Below are 20360 nucleotides of genomic sequence, written 5' to 3'. Positions count from 1 at the left end.
GTCTATGTGTGTGTCTGTGTGTGTGTGTGTGTGTGTGTGTGAGAGTGCGAGTTCACGGTTGAGGGCAACGGTGAACTCTATAAAACTCTGAAATCCACTCAATTTCTCTTTCTGCCGCTCTTTTTCAAACACCCCTCCATCTATCCTCTGCTCTCGCCATCTGTCACCTCTTTGAGTCTAATTCACCGACTGTCCGTCAACCACTCTTCTTTCTCATTAATATGACTAAGGAATATTTCACTAATGAGAGAGTGATTCATCGTTATCAAAAACAACTTCTGTTAACAAGCAATCTTGATGTTTTGATTTGCCACCTATCATTTCCATGGTGATCTGCCATTAACTTAAAATCCATTGCCTCTGCTGGCTGCGGCAGGTAGCAAAACTAATGACAGTATATATGAGTTGTTCTGTTGCTCACTGTGACGTGCTTCTAGCAGCTAAATCATGGCCAACAAAATGAGAAAAGATCTGAAAAAGAACAAAACGTTCACTCTGTTGTAGTGCAACTCAAGCGTTAGTATTTAAAGTGAAATTTCTTGCTCCTTTATTGTAATGTCAGAGCTAGTAAAGAGCTCTGAAACACAATAGAGGCACATTACATTGTGGAATGATTATGCACAATCAGAATGGTATGTATATTTCATTATTTATACTCTTTAATAGCAGAATATCTTGTATGTATTTGACTGGCAGACTGACAAAAAATGTTGTATCAGTGCTGAAACAATTAGTTATAATTGCTGAAAAAAATCAAAAACAGGTTGACTTCTCTGAAGGAGTAATTCAACATTTTGGGGAATACACTTATTTGCTTTCTTGCAGAGAGTTAGATGAGAAGACCATACCATTCTCATATCTGTGCGTTGAGTATGAAGCTACAGCCAGGAGGTGGCAGAGGGAAACAGCTAGCCCAGCTGCTGGTCGCCAAGAAATAGTTACAGCATGTAACTTCCTGTTAAACCACAACTTGCCATTTGTACATTCTGTTTGTTCACATGTTAAACAAATGAGATATAACATATTCATTGGTGAGCTTTAGAGGTGCTGGTAGGTGTATTTTTGAACTTTGGAGTAAGCCCAGCTAATCCCTGACTCTAGCTCCATACTTAACACACAGACACGATTAATATTAATCTTCTCATTCAACTCAACAGAGTGAATATGCATATTTCCCAAAATGTAAAACTATTTCTATAAATGTATACAACAGCTAACTTCAGGCACTCGTGTGTAAGAAAAAAAAAATCAATAGATTAATGATGATGGCAATAACTGTTAGTTTCAGTCCTACCTATTACACTGGAATGTAGAAAATATTTAAATTTTGTGAATGAAAATAAATGTTACAGCCTGAAACTTCAACATCTCTCTCTCTCTTACCCATCACCCGTTGTTCTTGCTCTATTTCTACTACCCATTTCTCTCTCTGACACTCCATCCCTCCCTCCCTCCTGCCCTATCAATTCACTGCTGCTGCTGCTGCTTCAACTCAAGGCTTTCTCATCATTATGATTTGCAAAATAAAGTTTGTCATGGGAGTCAAGGTGACTCCGTCAAACTTGTCTCTACCTCTCTCCTCCTCCATTGTTATGCCTGGTCCTCCACCCCCCTTGTGTCAGGGCAGCCATATTGGCTGAGACAGGCGAGACTCTGACTGACAAGCGCTGCTGATCAAAGTAGGGAGTGTGTGTGTGTGTGTGTGTGGGGGGGGGGGGGGGGGGGGGGGGGAGGTAGGGATTGAGGAGAGGCTGTGGGGGAGAAAGGGTGAAGGGGGTACCGAGAGAGAAGTCAATAGGGAAAAGCAGGAGAAGTCAGGGGGAGTGCATGAGAGACGTCGAGGGTAGAAGGCTACGAGAGCAGAAGGTGAACAGAGGAGGAAAATGCACAGTGAGAGTGAGGAGTATTGCAATGTCACAGTGTCTTTAAACTGCTGCGTTGGCTGTCTGACTAGTCAAAACGTCTCATCCTTCCAAAACAAACCGGCCTGACGTGAGACTAACTCGATACTCTGACGAACCGACTCCAGACAAGGTCAAAAGGTGATGGTGCTGCAGGGTGATGCAACGTGAAACGAGCAGATTTAAACTGATGTAATAATTACACAGATAGAATATGATGAAGCGCCGGCACTCGAGTGCTAACTTTAAACCTGCAGTGCAGAACTTTTACATATAAATGAATGTCTGTTACAGTCGAGCCCTTGCCAAACAAGGTCACACAATGCTGATTAAGGCTATAACAGACAGATAAATCTCTCTGTATTTCACAGTATATAGAGTTTTTAAATCTCATGTCAGGGGCGACATTCCCGCACTGGGCATTTAGCCATTAATCGCTCAGCTCTTCATGACTTTCCAAATGTTATCGGACCAAATGGATCCAATTCTGATAATGACACGAGTAATTTCGTGGGGGTTGTGTGACGGCAAGAGCGTACTGGCCATCAGGCATACTGGGACACATCCCACTGAGCTGTCAAAAAATACATTTTTGGGTTGGTGGACCATCAAAACATATCTGTTTTTGCAAGCCCTCTCTGTGTGCCTGTCATTCAGGGTGCATTTGAGAGCGTGCTGTATGCCTGTCAGGCCGTATTTAGACCAAATCAGGTTTTGTAGCACACCGCTGCAGGGTTGAGCAGAGGTGTGTGGGGGCGTGGCCGCGATTGTGCTCTAGAATGCAAACGCTAGGAAACAGAAAATAACATTTCATCGGTCTGATTCACCGGCTTTCTCGCTACCACTGCTCCCTCTCTTCATTCACTCTCTAGCTCGCTCAACCACAGCTGCTCTCTCTCTCGCTGGTGCTCTTAGCTCTCTCTCTCTCTCATCTTTTTTTAAAATGAGTCCGGAAGCCGACAGAAAAGTCTAACTTTATTTTTAACGTTAGCAAATGAAGAGAAATGTCCTCCCCTCGTCCTAGTAACGTCTTTGCATTCAGGCAATCACAGCCGAGCCATTGTCATTCATCCCTGGGGGCTGGAACAGTGTCTACAGTGTAGGTGCAAGGAATTTAAACACTAATACCCCCTTTCCACCAACTGGAGCCTAATGCTGATGTTGGTTCGCAGTTGGTTCAACTAGTGAACCTTTCAAGAACCGGCTTGCTTTTCCATGGGCTCGAGAGCCAAGTCGTTACATAACTGTACACACCTCCGGTATCCTAGCAACGCTAACGCTAACTTCAAGCACTTCAAACTCCAACATGGTAGGTGGCGGTAATTCACCGTAACGCTGGTTGCCACCCACCATAAAACTGAAAAAAAGAGAAGAAGAAGAACTTCAAGCACAACAACAATAACAGGGCAGGCTACATCATAGCTTTACTTTCTCTCGTATGTACTGCATACTGTTTACTAAATGAACGATTAAGTATGACTGTACCAGCAGACTGGTCACACTGAAGTATACTCAAGCAAGACATGACTGTATGACAAGACTGACGGTTGTCTCACCTGGTGTTACACCGTATTTGGTGACCCATCAGTGTCTGTGACCTGCAGTTTTGGAAGAAGTACTCAGATCTTTTACTTAAGTAAATGTAGTCTATCAATACCCTGATGTAAAAATACTTCATTACAAGTTAAAATCCTGCGTTTAAAAGTACTAATTTTACAGAAAACTGGGCTGTGACTGACATATTACAATGCTCCTTATGCACTGACTCATCCGTATTAATGACTTTCTTTTTGTTAAATTTAATTAATGTCAGATACTTTTACTTAAGGAAAGAATCTGAATACTTGTTCCGACACTGCAGGTCACAGAATCTAATGGGTCACCAAATACCGTGTAACACCAGCCAGCAGCATCTTCACATCTCTGACAAACATTTCAGCAAATTCCCAAACAGGTGATATTTGGATAAACCGACCACATTAGGAATCTGCATGGTTACTTTCTCGCCTGAAAAAATATTAAAACTCAATAAAGTGAAATATTAACAGCTTTTAGACTGGCTCAAAATCCCCGCCATTCTTTAGATGTCAAAACGCAAAGAACTGGTTCGAGATAAGGCACAGGCTCCGAACCGGCCCTCGAACTGCCTTGGTCGAAAAGGGGTATATATGGCAGGGAAGAGACATTTTGAATCTTAAATTACAGTTTGGGATCTCACAGTAAAAGAAAGAAGAAAAAGAAACTGATGACAAGAGTTGGGTTATGGTGCAATCCCGTAGAAGAGGAAGGAGGTAAGTTTATAGACAGATATATGTGCTAAAAGTTTAGGCTGGCTTCAGTTCTAGCACTAAATAAAACTGAAATCCACTAGAGCATAGGTTTTTGTCCCTGCGTGTGATTCTCCAATATGTCTTGCTTTAAGGCAACATTTTAAATTACTAAGCACCAGGGTTAATAAGATAGGGGGAAAGCAATAAAAAATAATAAAATCAGAATTTCTAGCTTGCCATGGAATTAGTACCTGCTGCGCTTGTTCAACCTCACTCTGTATATGTATGTTGAATATGGTAGAAAAAAAAAAAAAAAGTGTAAATTGTAATGTGAGAATATAAAATATGTATATGAAAATGAAGATAATGTGTATGTACGCAAGAGGAAACATACATTTGACAAGAAAATTAAAAGCAATGTACTCAAGCCCAGTAAATTAACTCTGCAATAAATTTAACCTTTGTGACACTTACAACGTTTGTTTCATGATGAGAATGTGTCAGAAAGAGAGAGAGAGGATTAAAAAAAAGGAAGAGAGAGAAATACTGATGCTCACGCCAGTAGGAGTGAATTTATGGATGACAGTAAGACCTGGTGTGTGTGTGTGTGTATGACCAGGGTCCTGTCTACAGAGGCCTGCATTATTGTTTAGAATGACCACAGGGCCAACCATTACCACAGATAGAAGGCGGAGAGGCAGGAAAAGAGAGAGGGGCCACTTCCCCTGGGACAGCCGCGCAATCTATTTCTCCGTCTCTCTCTCTTTCTCACACACACACACATCCACATCCAGTTATTTAGCTGGCAGGTACGTGTTTTATTCACTTTCATGTAAGAAGTCATGTAACCTATGGTGTGGTTTGATAACTGACTTTGGCGCAACTTTGTGAGTGGGTTTGAATTAAGGACTGGGGTAAAAATGTCATCTCTTTCTTGGTTTTACTTCAGAGCAACAATTCTATTTTTCATTAAACCATGCTGTCAAAGAAATTAAAGCTCAAGGGCTGCATCTCTTTCACTGAAACAACCGCTGTTTCCTTGCTTATGGCAGTCAAACTGGAAGGAAGAATGAATCTGCTTTGTAAATATTCAAGGCTATGCAACATTTTAATATTTGGTTTCTTAGTAGTAGGGGGATTTTAGAAGTTTAAGGGTCTGTCATTCACAAACATGCATGCATACAATATGTTGGTTTGCTACAAATACGTCTGTATATATATATAAATAGCCATCTTACCAGGAGCTTTTAATCTTCTGTTAACATCCTAGAAGTGCTATCTTTAAATCTAATTTAATCCTACGTATTTCCTTCATTACTTCCTTTATTTCCTTTATATGAGTTCACATTAAAATATGAAAGATAACGTGCTGAAGCCGGCCAATTGCTAATACTCATTATGTGAGGTCATACGAGGCATGAAGAAAAATACAGCATGTCAAAAATATGCTTTACAAAGAAAAGTTCACCTTGACAGAAGATGAAGCTTAATGAAAAGAAAGAGGGCGATACATTAGAGTTAAGCTAGAATAGATTAGAACATATGTCGAGGTAACAGCTGTATAACTAAGACCAGCAAAGAAAAGCCTAAATCTAAATCTAATCTAAGTAAGAAGAAACTTGACATGACAACGTGTAAAACGAATACAACATGTAGAATCTGGCTACTTCTGTTTGATTTGTTAGTCTGTGCTGTTTTAATCTTAATTGTCGCTAATCTTGTGATCCGTGTTGCTGTGAATTACCGAATTTCACACCAGGAATTGACACACTTGCACACATCTTACACAGTGGATTTAAACATGGTCACTAACAACGCTAAACAGCTTCCTGCTTGGTAAATTTAACCATTCATATGGAAAAAGGACCATGTTTCAGAACCTGAAAATGTCACGGTATCCCTTTAACAGCCATGCTAATGCTGCCACACTGTGCTACTTGCTAATTTCATGCTCTACGCAACAGGGATAATTTGGTCCCTGTCTGTCTGTCTTTCTGTCTGCCCTCCTGCCGGGGAGGAGAAGTGTGTATGTGTGTGTGTGTGTGTGTGTGTGTGTGTGTGTGTGTGTTTGTTTCGCTCTACATCATCCCTCCTTGTGTCTTTCTTTCTTTGTTTCTCCTTCTCTTCTTGAGATCAATAGTGACAAATAGAGAAATGGTGAGAAAGGAAAAGAGGACTAAAGGGAGAAAGAGACACAGGGCGAAATGGGCAAAAAAAGTGAAAAATAGAAAAACAAAAAGAAAGATATCTAGAAAAAGCAATATAATGAAAGAATGGCGGAAATGAGGCAAAAAGAGCAAAAAAAACAAACAAACAAACAAAAAAACCCACAGCAGATAGTGGAAAGACAGGGAGAGAGAAGATGACAGAGATGGAGGGAAAGACAGAGTAAGAGCTGTCTTGTGCTGGATCAGGCTGCTGAACAGATGGCCACACCACAGAGAGAAGACCACAGTGGAGACATTACAACACTCAGGTTAAAATCTCCCCTGGAACACACACACATACACACACACACACACACACACACAGACAGAAGCTCAGTGGCAAAGGGCAAGGTCTTTCTGTTTATTACAGGCATTTGTGAGAGACCCAAACACACTTTTTGTCCCAACACATCTTTCTATTTTGTGGTGATTAATGGATATGCTTTAAGGACATTTCTCAAAAAGCTGTAGCAGTCTGTTTTGGAAATCAAGTTTCTTTAGATATTAATACATAATGCGTAATTGGTCTTGTTGAAAAGCAGCTTATACAACCGACAAACAGTAAATATCTGTGCGTCAGAGGTAAGGTTGGTATGGTGTGATGTAAGCTCAAATAAACAAACACAGCAAAACATACAGACAAGTAAAGGAAGCGCTTACAAAACACATAATAGCTTGTTTTAACAAAAGCATTTTAACCAAGGTCAATCTATGAATTCTTGAACAGAAAGCAAACACTCATGATTCAAGAGCATTGTGCTTCAGTTTAGGAATACATTGTATATTCACACAAGGATGCCGCTTGTTAGAAATCACATGTTGTGGTTCTTTACCTACAAGCACAGCACTTCAATGTCTGCCTAGGTCTATGCTGTGAACTGTTTTTCATAAGCATCGTTTAAGTGCAGCTATGGTGAAGAAGAGGAGAGGAGGAGATGAAGGTTAGAAAAGGATTGGTTTTTTAAAAAAAAGGACAATAGAAGAGAACAGAATAGAACAGACAAGAACAGCTTTGTGCCTTGCTGTCAGCTCTACTGAAAGTTTCATGAGTGGAAATGGCCTAATTCTCCTACCAGGGGTATGACTGGAGGTGAGGGACTGTGACAGAGCCTGCCAAAAAAAAAAAAAAAAAAAATAGGTGTATGTGTGTTGTGTTTGGGTGTGTTGTGCATGTGTGTGTGTGTGTGTGTGTTGGGGCTGCAATCCAAACGACATTGTAAAACATCAAATATTTAGAGGATGGATTACAAGTACAATGTGTACTTGGGTTGCTGTCAAGTCACGACAAAGCAACAACACAGTTTAATCATTCATCCATTGTTTCTTTTTTAGAGTTATGGTGGTCGGTGTACGTATGGGGGTAGTTTGTGTGGTTCGGTTACAGGTATTTTGTTTGAAACTACAATCGTGACAATATACTCCATCTAAACACACTTATTTCTGTTCAGGGTAGCAGGAAACCACAGAAAAACATGCACAATTCACAAGGGTTCGGATCCCAAGACTCTGAAGGCAAAACAACATTGTGACCCATCATGCTGCACCGAGTTAATACATTGTATGTTACTATTGGTGAGTTCAAACAATAAATGGTTGAAGTTGGGTTGAATCCAGCCCGTTTCTCTAGGAATTATTCTCAAATCTGAGCTGACTAAGCAAGGTAGCCTATATGTCTTTCTCCCTAGCTCCATCCTCCAGCTCTTCCTGTGGAATCCCGTTCCCAGGCCAGATGGGGTATGTAATTTCGTCTGCCCTGTGGTCTCCGCCCAGTTGGACGCGTTCGGAACACCTATTCTTATCATACGCCCGAACCACCTCAGCTGATTCCTTTCAACGCGAAGAAGTCTACTCGAAGTTCTTTCTGGATGTTTGAGAACCCCATCTTATCTCTAAGGGTGAGCCAGGACACGTTTCTGCAGTCTGTCATTACAAAAAGCTCATGACCATAGGTGAGATTTGGATGTGGCACCAGTCCGTCTATCAGTCTAACACTCCATCTTACCCTAAATCGTGACTCCTTCTCTTAGGGGAAGGGACTCACTCCCGACCCGTAGTGATACTATTCACACCTCAGCTGTGCTTTGAGATTCTGTCCGTGACAATCGCGAACAGAATCTGTGACAAGGCACAATCCTGGCTGAGCCCGATGCTCATTGAGAACATGCTTGACTTTAGAGAATGTGAATGCAGCTCTCACTCTGGTGAGACAGCAGAATGGCTAGAAGTAATGATCCCAGTACCCCATAATCTTGCAGTACAAGATAACCCTGGGCACACAATCGTAAGCCTTCTCAGTGCCATGTAGCACAGCAAAAACGAAGTTAGTAAGGGTTGGTTCGGGGACGGGTGTGTTACAGGTCTGTTGTTGCCAAGCATGGACACTGTAGGAATACTAATCGTTTGAATTTACATTAAAAAAAAGCAGTCATTAAATGTAGCTAATCTGTGGTTTTTCAGTAATATCCAATATCAATGCAGTGTTTGGTGAGTGGGTCACATAATCCGAATACCTTTGTGATTAGGTATCATTTTTAAATCATGACAATTATTCAAAATCATAACAAAGACAATTTAAACAAAGGCAGCCCTGTGGTGTTAACTCATCTATCAGTGTACCCGCTGTTCTGACGTCAAGATGAAAATTATGTTCAGGAAATGAGACATGAATTGTGACTAAATGTCAGGCAGGAGGTACTGAGCATATTTCTTTGGCACACGAGTAATTTATGATGCTATAAATCCATTTTGAAAACAGTAACTATATTTTAGCCCGTGTCTCAGACCACCCTTTATATACTGTATTTCTGTATTTCCATTTTGATCATCAGTTTTGCTTTTTTTTCTGCTTTACCTCCTCCCTTCTTTCAAATGGATGATGATTAGATGGGTCACTGGGCTCTAAACTGATGATGCATGATAGAAAAATAACTGCTTGTTACTATGGACACCATATAGACATCAAGTATAATAGAGACTATTATGTAGTAGAGCTGGGTCAGCTACAGAGCAGAACTGGGTCATCTGCTATATCTTAATAGCCACGAGCTTGTGTTCAAAATGAGTTCAATTATATGTTCATTTGCTTCATTAGGTTGATCCAAAGTCTTGTAAAGGTCACCCAGTCTGGTCCTGACTTTATTCTCTTCATGAATGTCCAGGCATGTACAGAAAAACATTTCCTTACCTTTTCCTCTTCCGTCTCTCATTCTTTGCCTTCCTCACTAACTCAACCCATCAATCCATTCATCAAGAACAACTTAAATGACCAGGAGTCCATCTAAAGGAAATGTGTCAGATAACCTGCCAGGACATGAACAGGACAGACTTGCACTATATAATATCCGTATTATCTGCCATTCCACTCTCTGAAATGTCAAAACTCCCTGCAAGGCACTCTTTTCAAGATCTACACCTCTTTATATGTCTGCCTCAGTGGTTTAGCCGCAAATGCACAAAGAAGAACCTCCTAAATAGTGAGGCACTGGAGTTTGTTGTAATGATTTAGTATCAAGCCTTCACTACAGTAAAATCCAATGCCTGTCAGTAATTTTAAGGGATGGCTGAGCAGGAGGGGGGTTCATGAAAACATAGTGCTGCTGTCAGGTCAGCCAAAGTGTTTTTTTCAGAGAAAAAAAGGTTTCTTCAGCTGCCTAATCACCGATGCTCAAGTAAGTCAGCTGAGTGTAGAGACTGCACTTAAAATGGAGGGACTTAAGAGTGTTCAGGAGGTGCTTTTTCCTGGTTCGCAAGGAGTGGACTGTAGCTGACCCAGCGGTTTTATATCATCGAGGAGACAGAAAGTAAAAAAAAATAAAGTACTGGCAGAGATCAAATAATATAAATCTATGGAAGCAACAGTGAAGCAAAAAGTCTTGGATTGAGTCACTTTGTGCTTATATAATAGTTTGCATTATTAAAATAAAGCAATTAGTATAAAATAAAAGTTTCGTAAGATGATAAGAAAATGTGTATGTTTTTATTAATCATACAATATAAATGGGGAATGGATATTAAAGACATGCTGACATAAGATTTTTTTTTTTTTTTAATGGAAAGGCCAAACTGCTCCACCATGAGCTTATGAGGCTTTTATCTGTCAGTTGAAATTTATCTTATGCTGACCAAAGGTCAGTCAGAGTTCATAAAGATTTAGACAAGATTCATTTGGTATTTATTCACCTAAGCTATGGTTTGTTGAAGGCTGTGGGCTATGCAATGTGTGCATATCTAATTTTTTTTACTTTTATAAAATTTCTCCACTTTTCTCTTTCCTACATCTTCTTTATTTTTGTTCTTGTCTGTTTTTACTTCGTCCCTTTCTGTATCTAACACTCTTACATTTCCCCTTCTATCTGCATTCACGGTCCCATACAAATGGTCCCATACCATTGAAGGAACGCAAGTTTATATTTTACTCGATCAAATTTGACAAAAATGAAAATTTAACAAAAATGAAGCTACTTCAACGAATGTCAACAATAAACTTCACATTGCTACATTCTACTTTCACCCAGTGACTCCAGAGTTTTGGAAATGTCAGACTTAATAGTTAGACCTGCAAATGTCAAACTTTTGAGTCGAGTAAATATAAATGACATAAACCAAAGGTTATGACAAGGAACAACAAACCAACCCCGATTTAATGAGCTTCCAAGAAATAAAGAGAATATGCAGAGGAAAAAAAAATGAGATAGAGCCACAGAGTTATGGTGAAGATGCTGAGAGAAGCAGGAGAAAGAACAACAGGAGTAAACAGCTGCAGACACTGCTGCTAGGATGACAGCAGGAAAGACACATACATATGTTTGTGCGAGTGCCTGGCACAGTTGGAAGTTCAAGTGCCACTAATTCTGAAACCCTAGCTCAACTCTCCAGACTACCTCTCTACTCATCTAATCAAACACTGCGATCACATGTCTTACACTCTCAACCTCTGCATCAACTGGAAAATCCATTATATGTACTCAGCTCGAGCCCTGGGCCGTCCGTACACGTATATGCATTTACACACACACACCTCACTGAATCAATAGCAGACATTAGGTGTTATTGACAACGCCAACTGAGGTTAACAACTAGCCTAACTGTAGGAGCCTCCTTTAAAGCTGTGTGTAAATGTGAAAGGGCAGCAGAATGAAAAGGTCCAGATGTGTTTAAATGGGATTAAGATTGTGCTCTCTCACACACATTTACACATCAACATAGTCATGGGCTGTGTGACACAAAATGAAACCACAAGTTAAATATGGTAACACTTTCTAGGAAGCTCATGTCTATAATGCATTATAAACATACTTATAATGCATTATAATCTGCTTATAGCTTTGTATAATTATAGTTATAAGCACTCAAATATTCATAATCTTTGTAACAATAATCATAACACATTATAAAGCATCTTTTAATGGCATAAGGTCAAGTATCATAATACTTCTTAATTGCTGGTCACTAGCTGACTTTTTTTTGCACGGATCATAGTGTATTTTAATTCTCATAGTTGTAATAATTATAATCATTTTATAATGCATTATAATCACTTATAACGTATCATAATCTAATTATAAGTTACTCTTAGTGGTCATTGGGTGCTTTAAGTAAAGTAAGAAAAATATCATTAAATCTATGTGTAGTGAAGGAGGGTTCCCACACTGGGTCTCGAACCCTCATCTCCCAGACCACAGACGGCTACGCTGACCAATCAGCCAAAGAATTAAGCTGTTAGCCAAGGGCCAGCGCGTCCAGTCACCCATGGGTGTTACTCTCTAGAGGGCACGGGCCTGCACCCTGAGACTGTGCAAGAATAACACACAAAACATTGTAAAATTCATTTATATATTTAACGGAGTACTCCAATTTGACACAACTTTTTGATAATGAACAACTGAATGATGAACATTTACATTTCACTGATGTACCGTTTCCCCAAAAAACTCACTATATTGACTCAAATTATAGATAATACCTGAAATGGGATGAAACGCTTGTGTGGTGAGACAATCAAAAAGTTGTGTCAAATTGGAGTACTCGATTTCTGTTATAAATTAATTTTACAGCTTTTTGTCAGTTATTATTGGATAGTGTCACGGTGCAGGCCTGATCCCTCTGGAGAGTAACGACCACGGATGACTAGACATGCTAACGGTTTAATTCTTCGGCTGACTAGTTAGCGTAGCCGTCTGTGGTCAGTTCAAGAGCCGATGTGGTACCCCTTCTCACTACACATAGGTTTAATATTTGTCTCACTTTACTTAAAGCACCCGATGACCACTCAGAGTAACTTATAATCACATTACCATGCATTATAACAGTGATTATAATGCATTATAAAATTATTTTATTTATTTATTTGTATTAAAACTATGAGAATTATAATACACTATGTTCCTTAAATCATTATAAAATGCTTTATAATGTATGATTGTTTTTATAAAGCATTATGAATATTTATGCTTATAACTATAATTATACAAAGCTATAAGCAGATTATGAATACATTATTATGTTTATAATGCATTATAGACATGGGCGTCATAGAAAGTATTACCACGAAAAACTTTTGTTCCGTCTATGAAAGGACTTACTGACATCATTCTTTTATTACTGAATTAACTAATCCTTCACAATCCTTCACTTCCAAATTGTCTCAGGGAATGTATTTTCATTCACACTTTTTGATAAGCTTTTGGCTTCTTCTCCCTTCTTTTTCTTTTGTCACTAATCCATTTGTCTTTTTTCTATCCTTCCTTCCTTCCTTCCATCCTTTTAATGTATTCTTTGTATTACTACCATACATAAACGCAGCACTATCTCACTCCATATGTGTGAACAAATCAACACATCCTGTTAAACTAACAACTGAAGTGTAAATTTGTCAGTTGTATGGGCTGTGCGACGGGGCCAAGCGGCATACTAAGGCTGTGTCACTGGCTCTGTATAATTAAGACTATCATAGAAAGAGCTGCCGTGTTTGAATGCCTTTACAGAAAAAATATCTGTATTATGTTGCATCGCGCCGCTACGGTTGGCTGAGATATAATGGTAGGAATTACAAAAGCACCGCTTCTGAGGCAATCATAGATGTCATTATCAGAGAATATCCTCCTTTCTGAAATCCCACGCAGAGCCAGATAGATAGAAATGGACAGATAACAAAAAGACGAACAACAGTAGCTTTGCTGCATGTCTGTACCTGGTAGGTGTCCCACAGTCGGATTGTGCAGCGTAGTGGCAGCTCCCTCATCAGGAGGTTGTTCATCCAGCGAAAGGCGAACTGCAGGTACTCCACCTCGTACTGCTGCATGTGGCGATGCACAGACTCTGCCAAAATAAAAATATATTTTTCTTTTAATAATAATGCACACTGATTAAGGTTCAACTGCTTGCATCTACCTTTGTGTTAAAACCAGCGACAGAAAAAGGGTGAAGATGCAGAAAAACTTCTTCAGAATCTGCGTAAAGTAATGGTGACAAGTGTGTAGATAGATTCCTTCATAACTCTGTTAATAACTTCAGCAGTCAGTGTCACACGCATATCTCATAATAGAGATGTAATTACGGAGCTATCAGAATTGTCTGGGAAAAGCAACGCACCAGAATGGGATGAGAAAGAGTGTATTCCTTGTTAAATTAAGTTCCAAAGCAATTGCATGTCAGTCCGGTGAGGAATGGGGGTGCATATATTGTAGGTCAATGGCATCTGGTTGAGAGGATAAAAGGCATGTTTATAGAATGTATAGTGTTTTTATTTCTTTGCCTTTCTTTGTTATTGCTTCTGGTAGGAGCTGATTATTAATGTATTACTGTTGATTTCTAATCTGTCATACAAGTTAATTCTGTTCAAGCCTCCGTCTTTTTTTGTCTATGTGATTTGAATATTTCTCGCACTCAATAGAGATTTTAATCCCATACCAAGCGCATATGTGTGTCATTTTTCTTCCCTTACCTCAGTATTAATTAATGTCACAAATACCAGCTGTTATTTGGTCCTTCCATATTTTAAATCCAGTCCCAACAGTTAACGGTGCATTTTAAGATGTACCTCTTGAGTTGCATTTCACATTTCCCATTACAGGTGCCCTGAGGAGCTGACCGCTAGAAGCCCTGTGAGGCTATGTTTTACAAGTGGGTCACCGTTTTGTCAGCGATACACATTCCTGCTGCTGATTTCATGTTGATGGCATGTAGAAATGTAGCGATCTGACAACAAAGGGCGAGGAAGAAGAAGATTGCAAGCTTGCAAACTGGTTGTGAACGATGCATTCAAAAAAAATCAGTTTTGCAAAAGTTTCATGTGGGAAATACATTCTGGAGATTTGCCACTGAATTTAAATACAACTTTGTTTATAAGATGACTCCGAATGGAACCTTTAAGGTGCATCAGCTCTGATAGCATTTTTTTTGTTATCGTCAACAAATCATACGCAATCTACTGAAGGTAATAAAGATGTAAATCTTAAAAAACGGGACACGAAAACAGACTAAATAATTTCCTTAAACAGCTGGGTACTGTTGTTTTTCATTAACGTTACATGACAAAGAGTAAATAAAAATTTAATTACTTTCAGTCATGGATTAATACACATTTGATTCTGTAGCAGGTATTTATGGCACTACAAAGGACATGTCAACCAGTGCAACTGTGTGACACATTGAAGTGTTTTTGGATGATTATGAAGGTCTATGTAACAAACATATAATCTATGTCAGACTTTGGCCTGACATTATTTGTTAGTGGGATCAATCCATTGTTGGATTTGGTCTTTTCATGGGATTTGTTGACAGTAAGAAAAATATATATCACCAGACACCAGCTGAGAACACACAATACACAGCTGAACAGAGTTGGCTTTCCAAACATAAACATCAGCTGCCTATTAGATGTCCACATCTGCCTACTAATGTCCATAAAATGTGTTCTGTTTTGTCTGTTTTGTCTCTATAATCGGTTCAAGATGATGTTCTCATCAGAGAGAGGACCATAAGTTGTATCAGGCGGTCTCCATATGCTCTCGATGTGATGTTCAGACATCAATCAGTGAATTTACATGCACTTAAGTAACCGGGTTACAGTCTGCTTTCTCCAGTGAGATGATTTCTCAACTTTCATGTAAACAAAATGACCCGCGTAACCTGGTTTCTCTGAGTAACCTGGTTACAGTCGGTGTCGTGGCACGGCAGGCTGGCGTGAACGCTCGCTGAAAGGAATAGATGAAGAGTAAAATGCCGGTTGAAAAGTTACTGCATAAGGGGCTGTAACACATAGAACGGCTGGCTGCCTTTGATCCTTTTCTCTGTTCTTGATAAATGTTTGTTTTATGCGTCTTTACATAACAAAAAGATTAAAAATACCACTCAGTATTCAGTGACTCCCTATTTCACAGTCATCAAACCCATGACACTCATTCTCTCGCACACACAAAAACACACACATCTCATAATAGAGCTGTAATTATTGAGCTGTCAGACAATCTATGAGAAAAGCCAGTTAGGGAGGAACTATAGCATCCTCTCCTCTCACACTCTGTGCTCTTAATCAGGGCTGACTGACAAGCACAGACACACACACACACACACACAGTCTCAAATACAGCTTTAATTGGTGGAATATTATGTAAGATATATCTAGCCAAGAACACATACTTTGTTGCTCTCAAACACACACAGCAAACACTTGAATGACACCTGTGTACCAATGTTCACGCAAGCATGTTTAACAATTATACACACACTCCACCACATAAGCAGGGCGCGAAGTAAACACAAAGCTATTATTTCACACTCCTCTCTGCAGTTTAATTATCACATGCTGCTGTAAAAGCATAAACAAGGCAAGCTCATTAACGACGAATGCATCATGGTGACAGATCTTAGCTAGCTGCCAAACAGAGGGAGAGAGAGTGGAACAACTTTAGACAATGTTAAATTACACTAATGAACTTGCTCTGCCTAATATTAGCGACTTCACCAAACACAAGGAGGAAGAGGTGCACTATGGGGGAGTGGTGGAAGGAACGGTCGTTTGTCATGACGACTTATCGCAGGAGGAGAGGAGAAGAGAGGAGCTAAAATTAAAATACAAAAAAAAAAAAAAGCACAACAGGAAAAAAAATGAATGAAATAAACAATGAACCAAAGTGCTAAAACTTGTGACTCTTTTAACCCTGGGCTGCTGTCCAGCTGGCACAGAGCTCGGCATGCTGGGTAGCGTAGTTACGGGGGCTGAGGGAGCTTGAGGATGACATCTTTCATAGACACTGATTGACTGATGAGTCTTGTCTTCCTTCCTACTGCTGGGTAAAGTTTAGGACAGAGGCCATGATGCCGGCTAGTCTGCTCTCCACAGTGGACTGCGGCCCGTGGCTGGTGAAGTGAGGGTGGACAGCAGAAGGTCGGAGGTCGTACAGTGACTAGTGAGCGGCTCCCAGGATTCTGCTGATGAGGCCGATACTGCCTGACTTCATGCTCTCCTTGGTACAAAACGTAATTACAGTTACATACTTTTTTTTCTCCCCCCCTCTCCCACTCTCCTGCTGCCTTTTTTTTCTCTTCTACCATCTCACAGTTCTAACACACCTGCTTTATACTGAATCTGTTGTGTGTCGTTTACTTGCTCTTACACTGTCAAATGTTCACATTCCTCCCTCCTTTTGTAAACATAAACCTTTATACATTTTGCTTTGATTTTATCCTTGTAGGGCTGCAACTAACAATGATTTTCATTATCAATTAATCTGTTATTTTCTCATTTAATTGATTAGTTGTTTAGTTCATAAAATGTCTGAAAATAGTGAAAAATGTCGATCACTATTTTCCAAAGCCCAAACTGACATTCTCCAATGTCTTGTTTTATCCCGACCAACCGTTTATATTCATTTTACTGTCATAGACGCCTAAAGAAACTAGAAAAATTCACATTTGAGAAGCTGGAATCAGAGAATTTGTTTGTTTTTTTCTTAAAAAATGATTCATCAATTATGAAAATAGTTGGTGATTTACTTAAAAAGGTGGCGACTAACGGATTAATCAACTAGTCATTGCAGCTCTATACCCCTGCCAGCTTTTGAAAAAGGTTTCAAACAGATCAAACTGTTGACACAAAACAGGCAATAAGGCTCTGTTTGCTCACCAGTGTTTAATTTACTGTAACCAGGATTGTGTATACCAACTATGTCACCACTATGTATGTACCAGTCTATTTTGGGCTGTGTATATTGTCTACAACTGTTGATCTTGTATTATTTGTTGGACTATCTGTTGTGCTTGTGTGTGTCAACCTGGATTTGCGAGTCTGTGTTAGTGTATTCAAATAATAGCAGGTGTGTGTATACATATTAGCAGGTGTGCGCGTTTTGTGCTTGCACTCTGAATAAATGTGTTAGTCTCTCGCACAAAGAGCGAAATCCTTCAGCGCGGTGCGGCTACAACAGGTCAAAATGAAATGAAAGTTTAATAACCGAGTCAAGTACAAATGATAGTGTCCGCTGAGTGACGCTCGGTTAATTATTCCTCTTGCATAATCAACAAGCACAAGGTCACACGTTTGTTACTGACTGGCCCGAGGGAGGCCGCAGGAAATGGTGAGGGAAGATAATATGTTTTCATGGTGTTACTGTACATATATGAGTGCGTTCTCAAATATCTACAATGCTTCTCTCTGTCATTTTTTTCAGCATACTGTATGTATACATTTCATATTCCAAACACTTAACATCTGAAAACTGTAAATGATGTTTAAACATGATGAATACTGGCTGTTTGTGAAGGAGTATGTGTTCATAAGAATAGTAAATGAGCAAAATTAACACACAAGAAATACCATATAACTCTAGAAAAATCATTATATTTTTTGGAATGTGCAGCAGAGAACAACATAATGTCAAATCATCTAACCAATATAGATTTTCCTCAGTCTTATCTGTGTCACATATACAAGTATTTGTGAAGCAAATTTTCCAAAACTTTCTGGGTTTATTTATTTTTCCAAAACTTCTCCAGGCTTGGAAATTGCCAATTTCAAATTCTATGATTTTTCCTGATTTTTCCTGATTTTTCCAGACTATATCAACCTTGCTCTCAGAGGGGGTGTAAATTTAAAATCAAAGGGATTGTGGGGAACTTTGGTATACAATATTTGTTTGGTATAGAATATTTAAAATAGAGTTAATGGTGACGTGTAAATTCATTTAAATAAAATGTGTATAAAAACATGCTACACATTATGAAAACAAGATGTCAAATGTCAAATTGCTGTGGGCAAAAAGAATAGAGTGCGTTAACATTGTAGGAGTGACGTCTATAGGTTGTGGAAGACTGTGTGGGAAGGCAGGAAGAGCTGATGTAATTGACCTCAGGCCAGGTTGAAAGAAACCAGAGCTGGCCTGATCCTGAACTGAAACGTGGCTTTAAAAGTTGACATGAAACATAAAAATCAAAACACGTTCTGCTAGAGCTACACATACGAGTGTGAATTGCGATATAAATCTTGCTCCCCTCACCCAAAAACATTACCATAAATATACACAGAATAAATACTGTGCATACAAAACGCACGGCCACTTCGCACAGCGACTGCTCTTACAAAAAGGCAAATTATCTTTGTTTTTTTTTTAAAACCCATAAAAACATACTCTAGCCTTTTTCTGCCTTTCATTATGCAATACAGTCTTACAATCCAGCTACAAGCCTTTTAACACAATTCAGGCTCAGAGCGCTCGCTGCTAGTACGTCCTCTCATTTGCATAACTAAATTCACCTTTGGGCAATTTGCATGTTGATGAACTTGTGCTAATGCACTTGCTTGCAACAAATACACAGAAAGAGATAAGGGAGAGATAAAGAGATCAGAGAAACATTATAAGCATGCCGACAAAGTGGCTTGTCTTTTGAGGAGGTACATGTGCTAGCATCAAGCAAGGCTAATGGGAGTTAGCGTCATTTATTACAAGCAGGATAATTACAGAGGGGGGGGTGTGTGTAAGGGGGGAGGTAAGCACGGAGAAACAAAGGAAATTTCAGTAAGTAAAAGCCATTCAACAATGTCAGCAGCTGTTTTCAACTAGAAGAGCCAAAGAAAAGAAATAAACACCTTTGATTTTTAACTTTTAACAAATCCTCGCAGTTTTTGTGACCTCCTTACTTCAACTTCAATTAGATTTGACACTGTAGGGCTGAATTCACAGGGAAAAAAGTGTAATATGAATTATGTTTGATCATAAAAGAACAGTATCTTTTGTGCAAAAAATATATTTTTTTAGCTTTATTGACCTGGGAAAGTTGACTGAGCAAGCTTGCTCTTTTGAGAAACCACCCGAGTGACCTTCGGTTTTTTTTAAAGCTACTGAACATTTATGGCAGAAGGGGCTGTTTTTCCAGCCGTTCCAGGACATAAACTGGAGACATTAAGGTTACTAAACCTTATCCTTAAAATATGTGATTTATTAGTGTCTTTAGACTACAAATCAAGCTGTTTTAATTGCTGCTGCCTTTGAAATAAGTGATTATTCCAATCTGAAAGTATGTTAAATGGTGATCTTAACAGAGCATAGGTGATTGCATTGATGTGTATCTGATGACGTGGCAGCTCCTATCAAAAGTAAGAAAATACATTGTCAGAATTCTACAATGACTGAGGCTACTTTAAATCACATTTTGTAATATAAATGTGTATAAACATTTGTACAGTGTACTTGTACTTTTGAAATCCTATTTTTTCCTGTGGATCCAACAGCATCACTGCATTGCTTCCATCAAATGTGCAGTTCAAAGTGTGGAAGAGTTCTTCCAAAAACTTGCAGTAGATAAGCAGGGAGGACGAGAAGTGGAAGGACATTGTGGAAGAGTGACTGAGGCATCAATAGCACAGATCCAGAGTCTTATCATTTCGCTCCCCCCTCCCCCCACCATGTTAAAAGATATAGTAAGTAATGGATGCAGTCATTGCCGGGTGACAAACAAGAGGGACAGACAGATCAGCAATGTCCTTC

The 20360-nt window shown here is 39.3% G+C and overlaps 1 protein-coding gene across 3 annotated transcripts in view; it reads right to left on the bottom strand.

The window, feature by feature from the left end:
• tbc1d22a (TBC1 domain family, member 22a) overlaps window positions 1-20360 on the bottom strand; it is a 133766-nt gene that overhangs the window by 32291 nt on the left and 81115 nt on the right. For all 3 annotated transcript variants that reach the window (XM_042403462.1, XM_042403461.1, XM_042403463.1), the window contains one exon: window positions 13568-13695. In XM_042403462.1, coding sequence (XP_042259396.1) covers window positions 13568-13695 — 128 coding nt within the window. The remainder of the gene's footprint in view (window positions 1-13567; window positions 13696-20360) is intronic.

This window comes from Thunnus maccoyii, chromosome 23 (assembly GCF_910596095.1).
Source record: "Thunnus maccoyii chromosome 23, fThuMac1.1, whole genome shotgun sequence".
NCBI lineage: Eukaryota > Metazoa > Chordata > Actinopteri > Scombriformes > Scombridae > Thunnus > Thunnus maccoyii.
Note: the sequence above shows the minus strand (reverse complement) of the source record. Positions and strands in the feature narration are given on the sequence as shown.